This window comes from Barbatula barbatula (genome assembly GCF_947034865.1).
Source record: "Barbatula barbatula genome assembly, chromosome: 24".
NCBI lineage: Eukaryota > Metazoa > Chordata > Actinopteri > Cypriniformes > Nemacheilidae > Barbatula > Barbatula barbatula.
Window position 1 is genome coordinate 8828887 of NC_136787.1, and position 14136 is coordinate 8843022.

At 38.8% G+C, this 14136-nt stretch overlaps 1 protein-coding gene across 2 annotated transcripts; it reads left to right on the forward strand.

The window, feature by feature from the left end:
• The first annotated feature begins 2660 nt into the window (after positions 1 to 2660).
• On the forward strand, positions 2661 to 13740 carry ppp2r2ab (protein phosphatase 2, regulatory subunit B, alpha b). 2 transcript variants are annotated; one of them, XM_079449212.1, is made up of 11 exons: positions 2661 to 2982; positions 3478 to 3572; positions 4771 to 4848; positions 7813 to 7910; positions 7997 to 8162; positions 9197 to 9309; positions 9517 to 9694; positions 9801 to 9965; positions 10072 to 10241; positions 10750 to 10841; positions 12228 to 13740. In XM_079449212.1, the coding sequence occupies exons 2-11, from the start codon at positions 3566 to 3568 to the stop codon at positions 12505 to 12507; spliced, it is 1347 nt and encodes a 448-aa protein (XP_079305338.1). In that variant the 5' UTR covers positions 2661 to 2982; positions 3478 to 3565; the 3' UTR covers positions 12508 to 13740. The 2 variants fall into 2 exon arrangements, with proteins under 2 accessions (XP_079305338.1, XP_079305339.1); XM_079449213.1 differs by having other exon boundaries at positions 2706 to 2982; positions 3442 to 3572.
• The last annotated feature ends 396 nt before the right edge of the window (positions 13741 to 14136 follow it).

Sequence of the window (14136 nt, forward strand, 5' to 3'; positions counted from 1 at the left end):
TGCTTGACGCCACTTGACCTTCGTCAAATAGTTAACCTCAACCATTCTGTCAAAAAACTCAAACAGGAATGCAAAGATTTGTCACGTGTTTGGATGTTTTCAAAGTGAACGTTTGCATTTTCAACATTTTTAAAGAATTCTCCTTTCATTTGTCATTGACCCTTTTATAAAAGCATCACAGGTGCTAGACCCATCTCAATCCCCACAAAGCCAAGACATTTCAAGGCTATTTCCAAAAAGCCGGGCTCTGGCACGCTGCAGCGAACGCAATCAAAGCAGATTTTCCTCTGTGGACGGGGGTCCTCTCAGGAATGGATGGCTGCGGTGGAGTTCAGAGGATCCCGGGCGGCCCGTGTGTCCTGGAGCTCTGGCACTCATGTGTGGGCATGACTCTTAACACTGTAATTAAACTGCTGTCGCTCAAAGCCTGTCGACACGAGAGACCTTTCCAAGAGAGCATTTAAATGCAAGAAACAGTCGCCTCTATCCTTCTTAGCCTGGTCTAGATTTTACTTGCTGTTTCATTTCTCCTAACTGTAAACTTCAGAGATAAACGTACTGCAAATATTGCTGGTGAAGTGTATTAGATTTGCGATGGGCTCAAATGAGTAGGTGAAATGATGATATCCTTCTTCCATGTTGCATCTAATGTGTTTGTGTTTTCATAAGGATGGTATTGGCAGCGGTTATCCATTTATGCTGATCTGAAATCAGTTTTGAGGCTTATGAAATAACGCAATATTTCATTGTCTGAAAGTGGAAGCTGCTTGTTGATCAGGAAGGGTGGATCAATATTGAGGTCCTCGCATGGTGCAAGCCTGCCACCTGCTGGGGTGTCTCAAATCTCCCTTGTGCTCACCACATTTGTTGGATTTTGTAAGCAATGCTGCCAATGTGCCTGTTGGATGGGCAATGAGACCATCTGTTACTATGTCCCTTGTTATGTTTACCAGAATCTTCTTCAAAATGTGCCTTCCCCTATTCACTGTTTTGGCATATTGTGAAATACCATAATCTTGTTAATCCCATTCACATATGAAGCTTGATCACTTGATCGTGTCAAGAGATGGCAGAACCATAAAGGTCTGTTGACTGCTGCTGTGTGTAAGAAATTGTGCATAATATGTCACACGTAATGTGTAAATTATATTGCAGCTTTGTTTTTCATTTGTCATTTGCTTTCCAGAGCTGTATATCACAACACCTACTGAGAAGCAGGTCTCACGAGCAACTGCAGTCCCTTCAGGCTGAGGTCAGATGGTCAGTATTACCCATTATAATCCCACACAACGCCTCTTCAAAACCACAACTGTAACTGCCCACTTTTTCTGTGTCCTTCGTTTTCATTTATTTTCTCTACAGGCATTTGAAAACATTGGTCTAAAGCTGCTCTTGGATGAATCACATAAAAAACATTGATTTGAAGTAAAAACATGTGGAAATCTAGAATCTACATGATTGAGTACAATATTAAATAAAACTAGTCATCGCTTGAAACAAATCAATACGTTTTGATAGTATTAGGCAGGAACGCATAGATTAAATAGGGATGGATGAATGGATGGATGGATGGATGGACGGGCGTGCAGGTAGAAAAAAGTAAAGGGGGGTACAAAGAGACAATAGCAACTTAAAAAGAGGAATTAAGAGCTCTGTATAAGTCCATTATACCTAAAAGCTTTTCTGCTTGCCTTTTAGTGTTTCGGAAAATAAAATCATTTTCAACTTGAAATGGATAATATTGGGTTTTCTTTCAGACCACTTCACGCATTTGTGAATGTGAAACTTTCCAAATAAAATGATATGATTTCAAATAAATAGATGGTCATTTAATTTTCCCCATAGAAAGATATGACAATTATTTTTCTGTATATGCATTTTTGTCCCTCACAGGTTCGACATCGATAAATAAACTGGTATACATACAATGAAAAAAGGTGTACAATATATTCTGTATAATATTACGAAATACAAAAGAACTTTTACAATTTTTTGCAGAAATTGGTTTGTATGATAAATTAAGTGTATCATTTTAAAGTATACTTCACTACCTTTATTGTTAATTGTAGACTATTTTCCAATTCATTGTCTCAAAAAGATTATCCTAGTATTGTTTACTTCAGAATATTGCAGGATAATGAATTAATCTCCTAAAAAGTATACTATAACATTTGCTGTCTTTAATATTAAGGCCATTTAGAAAGATTTCTTTCCTAAAAATTGGCGTCTTGTCAGAGTAATAATCTTTAAAAAAAAACGTTAGGTATGCCATCAAATACAATACTATATTCTAGTGGAGAAACTGGGACGTTAGATTTCTTGAATATGTTATTAAATAACTTTTGTCTTTTAGCAGTTGTGAAATAAACTAAATAACATTTTAACATTATTATAAAATATTGATGTATTCTTATGTCTAGCATATTTATTATTCCAAATTAAATGCTTGTGATAAATAAAAGTATGTTTATAGAATCTAGATAAGAGACCAATATAAAGAGAGTCTGTCAAAGTTAGATCATTGAAAAGAGAGTTTATTTACATCAAAATCACATTGTAGAAGAACTTTATAACCTGAAGGTTATATTAGAAGAATGAAAATCAAGAACATATTCATGTGCAGCCCACACAACATCATCATCATCATCATCATCATCGTCATCCCCAGCAGCAACCAATAAGCTCGAGCACCTCTGCACCCCCATACAGAGCGTCATGAATGGCCAATGTTGATGACGTCAGTGCAGGGAGCGGTTGCGCCATTTTGAATGTTGAGAGGAGAGTGGGAGGCTACAGCAAAGGAGGGAGGATTGTAAGAAGAAAGTCAGGAACTCTTAGATTGGAGGGTGAACGAAAGTAATACCGAGAGGGCTTTGTTCCAAGATCCGCGCTCATTCATTATAAAGACGTTTATCTTGCAATAAAACAAACCCGGCAAAGTTACCACTCTCAGGTTCTACAAATCTGCAGTAGCAAGCCAAGGTAAGAGGCGGAAGTGACGCAAAAAGTCTTGGTTTTCCTATTATTCCTATTATCCAAGTATTAATAAACCTAATTGTCTAACAAAACGACCCATTTATATATCAATAAAAACAGTGACAATTATGATAATTGTGACAGGGGAACAATAAATTGTTAATTGTTTGTCATCTGCATTCATTTATCCATGTATATATAGCCTAATTATGGTAAATATTGCATTTGTTTTGTATTATGTACCTGCAACACGTACAATAAGGATACAGTCATGATATATACTTTTACCGTGATTCACAAAGCTCATGTTAGTTTTGCAATAATACATTAGGGGCATTTGTTAAAAGTAAGACAATCTTGTGCACGGTTTCAAGAGTGTGCAAACCTATAACGAAAAATAAATATATTGTGTTCATGTGTATAATTTGTTGTATAGCATTTTACTAATTACAGATGTTCCCACAGTGTTTATGTCCAAGCGCTTTTATTTTGAAAACCCAGATTTCCGGTGACTGTCTTGGAAACCGTGGTGTGGTCGTCGCCTTCAAACTGCTCATCAAGCCAAGGGTCCGACATCGCCACTCTCGCCATGGCAGGTAACACGTTTACGGGGACTCGGTGAAACCCGTGTTTATAATCATCTGCTCCTATTTACCGTATTCCTTGCTTGCTGTTAAGCCGCGACTGTTATAAAGTCACCCTCAGCGTTACCCGTCCACTGACAGTAGCCTAGCCATTTAGCTGCCTCGTTTCCCTCCAGTTAACGTTAGCCAGAAAATAAGCAGATCTGCTTTCTATCGGGGTTGACTCGGTTTGTCGAAGTTATGACTGTCGTGTGGTTTGCAAGTAACGGCCCTGCTCCGCGATCATGAATGGGATTTAGTGGCCGGTGTTTTAGCGATGAGCTAACTTACATTTGTGTGGAAATGTGAAACGCTCATCGTTTGTTAGCTGAGATGCTGTTGCCGTTATTTATATGTTGGTTGTGTTAACGTAATGAATCGATATTGAGTACATTTGTCAGCCTTCTGTGTGTATGAACGTGTGATGCATTGGTGTTAAATAAATCAGTTTAACATCACGGCCTCTTTAAACCGCATAGATAACTTTAACCGGCTTGTGCAGCGCGGTGACTCTTGTGACTTTAAACCGCTGAAACCAACAAGATCTTCATGTCAAAGTCTTTGTTTTTTTTACTGATTCATCTGAACGCGATGCTTTGGGAATAACAGATCCGAGTCGTGACGTTAAAGGGTGTGAGGATTTACTTGTATGACAATGGTTGTAAAAATTGAATGTTACAGATTCGCGACAAACTCTTAAATAAATACATGTTATAAAATCACTTTATGCGGATATTGCGTTTCATTTTTACACGTTGTCTTGTAAGTGAATGAATCCTGACGTCTCTTGCGTGATAGTACTCCAATAACGGCAGTCGATTCACTGAAAAGTAATATAAATCGAGTTTTGGTTGATAACAGGGCGGTTGTTTCCTCTCATTCAGTGTCTTGTAAGCACTTGTCTGGAGAACAAACCCAACCAGTTTGGCACTGCTGGGATATGCCTCAGCCCGTTTATCACCTCAATAAAACATGATGCAAGAGCATCACTCGCACAAACGATGAAAACTATTCGGTGCATAGGCACTGTTGTTTGTTGTGTTAGAAAATGTATCACAAAAACATACTTTCCTCGCAGTTTTTCTCTTTTCAAATTACAATCTGTGGCTTTTAAAATAAATGTATTGCATTCTTAGAAGTGTCCTTTTGTGGCTTGCTTGTTTTGGTTTAGGAGCCGGAGGCGGGGGCAACGATGTGCAATGGTGCTTTTCGCAAGTGAAAGGGGCGATTGATGATGACGTAGCCGAAGGTGAGTACCTGGACCATCCGTATCTGTCTATATACGATGTATGCATAAAACACAAAATTCCTTCTGGAGAGTAACATGTTTTAGTAAACATGGTTTAAAGATTTGAAGGTACTAAGGTGAAAGATACTATGAGTGAATGCTTTTTGAAAGTTCATGTCATGTGTTTTAACCCGGCTATACATTGGTGAAGGACTAGTTTCCTCTCAGTGTTGGTCCGATGCAGGATGTAAACCGATATTAATATGTTGCTGTATTAGGCTTTGCGGTCCTTTATTTATCAAGCTTTATTCTCCTGCTGTCCTATAATTCTTTCTCGATCGGAGAACATCGTGTCCTGAACAGCAGAATGTCAGAATTCAAACATTAAGCTTATGTGTACGTCACATTCTCTGTAATGACAAGTATTTTGTTGTAAGCTTCTTCTAAAAACCTAAACATGCCCTGTTTGGTGATTGTCTACATGTTGGTTGCATAATAATGTTACCCGTACAAGTTTTGACATGAAAGCTGTTCTTTAGGAGACGCACTTTGTCAAGGCCACATTCATTGTGGAGTATTACACAGAAGTAAACTGTGGGTTACATAGCTAAAGTAAAGCAAACCGCTCAGTGTCTGTTGTTTTTGTATATTACAATGTATATGGTAATAGTTTTGAAATGACATGCACTAAATGTTGACCTGTACCAATACAAAGCATCAATCTACATACCTAACTGTTGGTGAGGTATTTAAAACTGAGTGATCATTTTTGACTGATGCCGCAAAGCAAATTGAGTTACTTTGACACTCACGCTTTTCCACAGCATAGTACTGTATGGTACTTGTACGCCACCGTGCAAACCAAATGATAGTTGTCTGCTCTTTGCTGTAAGATTTCCCAAACTCTCTGATATTTTAGCAATATTTTGTTTTGCTGCCGTCCGCCATCGATATGCTCCATTACTCCTGTGTTGTGTGTGTGTTTGTCGTGTCCAAAATGATGCTACGGCAGTAGAGGTGGCGTAGCAATGACGATCAGTTTTTTTATGACCCCCACCCACTTTGAAGCGGTACTAAACTGCCGTGGAAAAGCAAAGTGAGCCAAGTGAAATCATACTAAACCAGTCGTACTAAACCTGATAGTACCATGCAGTGAAAAAAGCGCCATTTCGTTTTACACGAAGACCAGGTGGGAAGTCTTTATAAAATAAAGGCTTTAATGTAATATTTATTGTGTTACTAATGTTAAATAATGTTGAGCAGACACGTGGATCTTTAGTTTGTGCATTAATATATAATTGAAAATGCCCCAGCAAATCGAAAAACCAAGCAGATCTTTGCCTTAAGGCTTTAGTGTGCTTTCAGCATTTGTCTTATGCTATGTTTTGAAGCTCCTGAGCTTGTTGGTCTCTTTTCTCAAAGCCTTCTGGCTTGTTCCAATCACTTTTTCTTTACACACAAAAGTACTGACACGCAGGGAATTTCTGGCCCCTGTGTTGGCCCCCGGGGATGCAGGATAACACAAAGGGGTCTTGCTTTAGTTGTTCTCCCGTGTCCTTCTGCTATGCCGTTAACAAAGGTTTACATTTGTATGAGACAGTCTCCTGCTCTCTGTGAGTCCAGCTGCCCATCTATGGCTGATGCAGGAATAGTGAGACAGCTGCAGTCTCAGAAACGTATATTGAGGCAGGAATCTAGGTTACAGGTGTGTGTGTGTGTGTGTGGGGATGCCTTTATATTTCAAGATTCTCTAGATGAGAATGTCAGCGATGAGCCTGTCAAGACAGATGTTAAATGTGTTTGAAGCAATTTTAAGGTGGCGTATGCATTGACATAACAAGTTTAGGGTTAAGATTAGGATTATTATAGTAGTAGTGTTGTCACGGTACCAAAATTTCAGTAGTTCGTCTATAAGAAGTTTCCGACTGACAACCTGTAAGATTGGTATTATGAAAAGTAGGGACCACCAACCTTTTTATTTTTAGGTACCGACTTGGAACTGAAGTACCGGGACTTTTATACCGGAACACTAATATGTAGCTGTAACAAGGTTCAATAAAAGGGAAGGAAGGAGACGGGAACCGGCGAACATAAAATAACTTTTTATTACATAAACAAACAATAAAACACAACATAAAATCCAGGCCTTGTCGCTTGTGCTCTTATGCTCCCAATCTCCTCCCTGATACGAGACCGGTGCGCGTACAGCAGGCCTCGAATCCCGGCTCTCGTCCCGCCTACCTCACTACAGTAGCATACCAAAAATGTCACATTTGACTTCAGGTTTTGATAGATTTAAAGGTAATGACACACCAAGGCAACATTCAACCAATCTCGACTGTTTTTAAGCGTCCATCGGCTTAGTTTTCTTCATTGTTGGCACCCTTCAGTGATGTTTTGGCTACATGAGGCAAACCCTTTGTTTTTTATTGCTGTTAGTCCTTTGATTTCGGTTTGTTGTGTCCTGGCCTTTACTGCGAATTAGGAGCAAACCCCAAATTCTTAAGTGACCATGCCTCATAGTCATGTTACTGAATCATCGCAACACTATTGATACGAAACTTTGTATGTGTCATCACCGGCACATCATGTCTGCATCATAAAAAAAACTTGTGTTCAAATATTAAAAACAATATTATTGTGCTCGAAGTGCCTTTTACAGTTTTAAAGCTTGGTTTTCAAAATCTGATCATCTGACATGTCCAAAATACTACTCTATGGGGCATTGTTGGGCTTGACCCCTGATTGCTGCTTGCAGCTATATTGTTTGTTTTTATTTTTTTAAGTTAATAATAATATTGGTTAAAGGCATAGTTTAAAACCAAAAATCCTTTTTGTTATCATTGATTCACCCTGCTCAACCTGTATATGACTTTTGATTCTGCTTCTGTTTTGTCCTACACTTTCTTGAAGACAGATAATGTAAAATCATGTAAAAGGAAATGTGATGATTGTTGTGTATGTTGGTTTCTGCCCTCCCAACAGCCGACATCATCTCTACTGTGGAGTTCAACCACTCAGGGGAGCTGCTAGCCACAGGGGACAAAGGCGGTCGGGTTGTCATCTTCCAGCAAGAGACAGAGGTAAAGCGCCCAAGCATTCGACAGCCCTGTTGCCTTTCGTTTCAATGTGTGTCTCTCTGACTATGGTTTCCTTTGTCTTTCTCCAGAACAAGAGTCAGTCACAGTGCCGTGGTGAATACAATGTTTACAGCACATTTCAGAGCCACGAGCCTGAATTTGACTACCTGAAGAGCTTGGAAATCGAAGAAAAGATTAACAAGATCCGTTGGCTACCGCAAAAGAATGCTGCACAGTTTTTGTTGTCTACAAATGGTTAGTGCATCATTGGGGCGTCTTGTCTTTAGACATTTAGAAATACTTTGGTTGACAATTTGTCTTGAATATTATATTGAGTCATGGAGATTTATGAAAATGATAAATAAATCATTTCGTTTTCATTAGTTGTTGAAAACTATTTGATCTCTGTACATACCGAAGCTTAAGAGTGGTAGCTATATATGTTAGGTAGGCTTTGGGAATTCTTCAAATCAGTTTTTCCCTCTGATTCACTGAATCCGTCTCCATGCCGTCTAAAAATATGATCTTGGGATTGTGTTATGTAACAGGTGTGTATTTATAAAGACTTTTGAATTGACTGAATGCTGAGTTTCTATTTGCCAGCACACTGAAGAAAGATATCTGTGGGAGAGATGTTATAAAAATGTGGTGTGGGAAGCTGTTTCCCAAACAACATACTATGCACTCAACTTGGGCTTGGTATTGATTAGATTCTGATGTTTCGATTCACAAGCTCTCGATTCCAGTCAATGATCATCAATTTAATGGGTTTTTTGGATATAAAAAAAAAGATCAGTAAAAATCACATTACAATGGTGAATAAAAAAATTAAATGAAGAGCCACAAACCTGTATATTTAACACACTTCGGTATATTGAAACAGAACAGGTTATTTTACATTTATGATACTGTACAACAAACAACATTTCACAAAATTAGCTGTAAACAGGGGCTGCAATCTGAACCGCTGCCTTTTATGTGAAGGTGATGTTAAATTCGACGACACAACCGCATCCGCAATGTCTATTACGCAATGAATGAACAACATGCTCCCTGTTGTAACATTCACCAGCTGTAACAATAACATTCTGCTCTACAGAACGCGTTTCATAAATACATCATCTCATTCGCGAAATAAGTGAAAACGTGACGACATCTTAGTTCTGTGTCAGCCTCCATAGGGGAGGGGTGGAGTGAGTGGTTGGTTGCAATTCGAAACCTCACCACTAGATGAAGCTCAATTTCATGCGCTAGACTTTTAAGAAGCTGTTGTGTGCTTTTGGTTGCAGATAAAACTATAAAGTTGTGGAAGATTAGTGAACGTGACAAGAGACCAGAGGGATACAATCTTAAAGAAGAGGATGGCCGATACAGAGATGCTACTACTATCACAACTCTACGGGTATATACACACTCTACCTACTGCTAGAGACTCTTAAGCTACATTCACACCTCCAACGGTTTTTAGCTGTACTTTCATGTTTTTGAACCTTTAGGAAGTCATTGACATTATAGCACATTATAGTGCCCTCATGTGTATAATTGTTGGCATAAGTAGCACAAATCCATTTGTAGTTAATAATTTATTATGACCTCTATTGTTCTGCAGGTGCCAGTATTCAGGCCTATGGATCTCATGGTAGAGGCCAGTCCGCGCAGAGTCTTCGCTAATGCACACACCTACCACATCAATTCCATCTCGGTCAACAGCGACAACGAGACTTATCTGTCGGCAGACGACCTGCGCATCAATCTGTGGAATCTAGAGATCACAGACCGCAGCTTCAGTATCCTACAAGCACAAGAAGACCGACAAGAAAAACCTAAATGATTTTTGATGGGTATCGAGTTGTCTTGTGTATGCAGTGTTGTGTATCTTTAACTCTTTGCCAGACATCGTTGATATAAAGCCAGCCAACATGGAGGAGCTGACGGAGGTGATCACAGCCGCCGAGTTCCACCCCCACCAATGCAACACATTTGTCTACAGCAGCAGTAAAGGAACCATCCGTCTGTGTGACATGCGTGCATCAGCACTTTGTGACATGCACTCTAAATGCAAGTAACAGACCAATAACTTCACATGCAGAGCGATTTGACAAAACCCACTGATGCCATTTCCTTAGAGCTGAAAGGTGATTGCTCTTCTTGTTAACCCTTGTAGTGTTTGAAGAGCCAGAAGACCCCAGCAACCGCTCTTTCTTTTCTGAGATCATCTCCTCAATCTCGGATGTAAAGTTCAGTCACAATGGCCGCTATATGATGACCCGAGACTACCTGTCCGTCAAAATTTGGGACCTCAACATGGAGAATCGTCCCGTTGAGACATACCAAGTGAGATTTCGGATGAACTATATATAAGAAATATAAATAATTTAATACATTTTCAATATTCAGTAGTGTGGCAGAATTGCAGTTTTTTATATCAGATTCATTACTTTAAGAAGACATTAAAAATAACACACAAATATTGACAGGTTAAGTTATTTTAATGGTTTATAAACATAGGTTCTTAACAGTTCCCCTGTAATCAGTCTTTGATTCTAAATTCTAGTTTGGGCATGAAAAGACTTAATATTGTTACAGCCATTAGAGGGCGCTACATGCACTATATTACCAGACAGTCTTGAGATGGAAAGTAAAAAGGAAGCCAGCATCTTTGTCCAACCACATCAAATTCAAAAGGTCTCTCTTAAATCTACAGTATAACACACCCAGATGGTTTTATAGACAATCATGGGTGAGATGAGAGAATCGTTGCTTCATTCAGTCATCAGGTTGATTTGTATTGAGGTTGTTGTTGGTATTCTGATGTCATGACCTTCTCTTGTTGCTTCCGCAGGTTCACGAGTACCTCAGGAGTAAGTTGTGCTCGCTTTATGAGAACGACTGCATCTTTGACAAATTTGAATGCTGCTGGAATGGGAATGACAGGTCAGAAAATCCAAAATTATAATTTAAATAATGGAATAAACAGTTTATGAACACTTTGATCATTATCCAAGCAATAGACAATACACTCAGATCATGATTCCACACAATCCATGATAATGAGTTTGTGATGATATCATATTTGAAATAAAACCGGAAAACTTAAAGAACATGTTTGTTGTAGCTAGAGCTTGTTTAAGAATTTACAACATTTAAGGTTTATTTAAACCTTCTGAAAATTGAATACGCTGAAAATGTCTTATGCGTCCGGTGTAGACTGTGTAAATATTAAATTCATAAAAACTGAAAATATTTCTTGAGTGCTCTAGCTCGGATCACATGCTGGAAGCTCAAAATAATTAAACCGATGTCATTGTGCAGATAATATTACATCACATTGTGTTTTTGCACCCTTATAATGAACAGTTTCTGCATGAACTCTTGTATCTGAGTTTGTTGTTAAATGTTGTTCGTTCCAGATTTTAAATATATCAATCAAGCTGCAGTTTTAATTTGTTAAATTTAGGTACAAAAATGATCTGCAAAAGGGTAGTGCTGTCATTTTCATTTAAATAAATATTAGATTTTATCTTTTTAAAGACTTTATCTTCAAGATGGCAGGTAAATATTGATCTGAAATGCTCGAATAGCTCTCAGAAAATATTTGCTGTATTATCTCACAAAAATGGTGGTTTGACTAGTTTTCCCACCTTTGTCTTTAGAGGCTGAAGTTCTGCAATCTTACTACCACATTCAAAGTGTGTCTAAAATAGCTATTCACCTCAGGGAACAATATAGTTATTACATGGCCGTGTGTGTTCGTCCAAGAGAAATGCTAGAGTCTCATTTGAGTTATAAAGGTAGCAATGGACTATTGCACCAACCGCTAAGTGCTGTGGCACTCCTGCATGGGCACATACTGACTTATCTTGAGAAGCAGGTTATCACCCTGAAACAGACAGAATGACTGTGGTTATGGTCAGTTAAAGATAAGGGTCAAATGTCATGAAAACGTGAGCGTTTACAAATTGCTAAGTTTGTGACAAAATGAGTCGCAGTTGGTTTATGGCATTTTATTGGTCAAGTGTCTTGGCCAGTGGTGGTAGTCTATGAATTGCTACATGTGGGATTTGAATGTGTTACAGAAAGCAAAACTGCACATTATTAGTCAGGTTTAAATAGACAATTACAAATGTCTTCAAAAAAATTGAACGCATATAGAGGGGGAATTTAATGGCAATTTGTTACTGCTTTCAGGCTGATTAGCATTATCATCGCATTATCAAACTTAAAGGACTTCAGTGCAACGCTAAAGAAAATAATTCTATATTTACTCGTTAAAGTCTGTTAACTCAATCTTTCTGGTTCTTCATTTTTTGCTTTTGATAGCGTGGTGATGACTGGATCCTACAACAACTTTTTTCGAATGTTGGACCGCACCCAGCGGCGGGACGTCACCCTGGAGGCCTCGCGCGAGAGCTGTAAGCCCAAGCAGGTCCTGAAGCCACGCAGGGTGTGCGCAGGCGGCAAGCGGAAGAAGGAAGAGATAAGCGTGGACAGCCTGGACTTCAACAAGAAGATCCTACACACCGCCTGGCACCCGCAGGAAAATATCATCGCCGTGGCGACCACCAACAACCTCTACATCTTCCAAGAGAAAGTGAACTAATACTGTCGTCGTGGGGAAAGAAAACGATGAACTAGTGAAAATCATTTCTGTGACGACCACCATCATCATCACATACCAACCTTGGCCTACTCCAGAACGGGATGAACTAGTGAAGCTGGCTAGTGGCTGCCAATACTGAGTAAACTGGTTCAAACCGGTCTGGAGAGAGTGCGACCTGGCTTTGGCCTTAGTGGCACCGTGATACGCGCCTTGCTCTGGTGACGTGCCAACCTCTATCTGTACCCTCCATCCTTTTCCCCTTTACCCATAAGACGAAATGAGCGGCAGGTTCCAATCAGATTTCAACCGTAGTTTACTTATTTGTTTTATTTGTTTGTTTTGTTTTTTGGCTTTGGTTTATTCAACATGTCTGTATAAAAACTAATCTGAACTCATGTGGATGTGTCCCTGTGTTCTTTAAAGTCCAATATGTCATTTGTGCCGTTGTTAGCGTTTTTAATTTTATCAGAGAAACTGCCAAGCTGTTAGTTTTAATTCTGTTTCAAGAATAAGTGTTTTTTATAGATTTGTTTTGTTTACTATATATATTCTATACATCTCATACTGTTCACTACACTCCATACAGCTAGATATGGTTTTGGCTGTGTCAACTTGCAGGGCCATATTCTTACACCCTTGCATACACAGACCCCCTCAGTGCCCCAAAGAGCTTTTTTTGTTAGCGCAAACAACGCCTGTGACGAAAACGGTCACTTGCTTTGTTTGCTCTTGTAGTCTAATGTCTGCACTTGTTGAAGCACATAAACTCCGGTTGAACTGCTCGCTCATGTACGAGTCATACGGCTTTACAGGATTTATTTACCGTTGTGATCCATGCCCACTTTATGTCTACTCTCTCTCTATCGGTCTCTACAAACTGAGAGAGATTATAGAGATTATGGTAATGAAATGGTATTTATAAACTGAACAAACAAATCAGAGTTGTGTTCTTTTCTTTTACATATACAAACCATGCCTATTGATAAAAAATAAACAATCTTGGTGGGAGAATATGAAAGACTTGAGAGGTGTTTGAAATATAAAATGCATAATTTTGGGGAGAGACATTCATTCATCTCAGTTTCTTCTGATCTAACAATCTTTTTCCCACTTGTGCTGCAAAACTTCAAACCTTTACCAATATATATGCTCATAATGTATGAATAGTAGGTCCTAGAAACGAAATTCTAGTTTTTTCTGACTCTATAAAAAGCTCATTAGTGGCAATCGACCAGACATACAATGCTTCTTTATTGCAAAAGACATACAATGGTGCTTTATTGCAATATTTGCCATGATTCATCGGTGCCCACGATTTAAAAGTACAGGTACTTGCCATTTTGGAGCTAGAGCCAGCTAGTGAAAAACAACAACAAGCATTATAATATTTTAATTAATTTGCTTTTTTTACCTCCCTTGAAGGCACAGTTCACAAAAAAATGAAATTTCTGCCACCACTTACTCATCAATCGTTTTGCAAGAAAGTTTGTGTGTAAAATAAGGACAAAAAGCTGGTCAATAGACCAAGCACGTCAACAAAGATGTAAAGATGCTTATGTGATTTTATGGCACATGTTTTCAAAGGTTGGTTGTATGACATGAAACGATGCACCACATTTTCATTAAGCA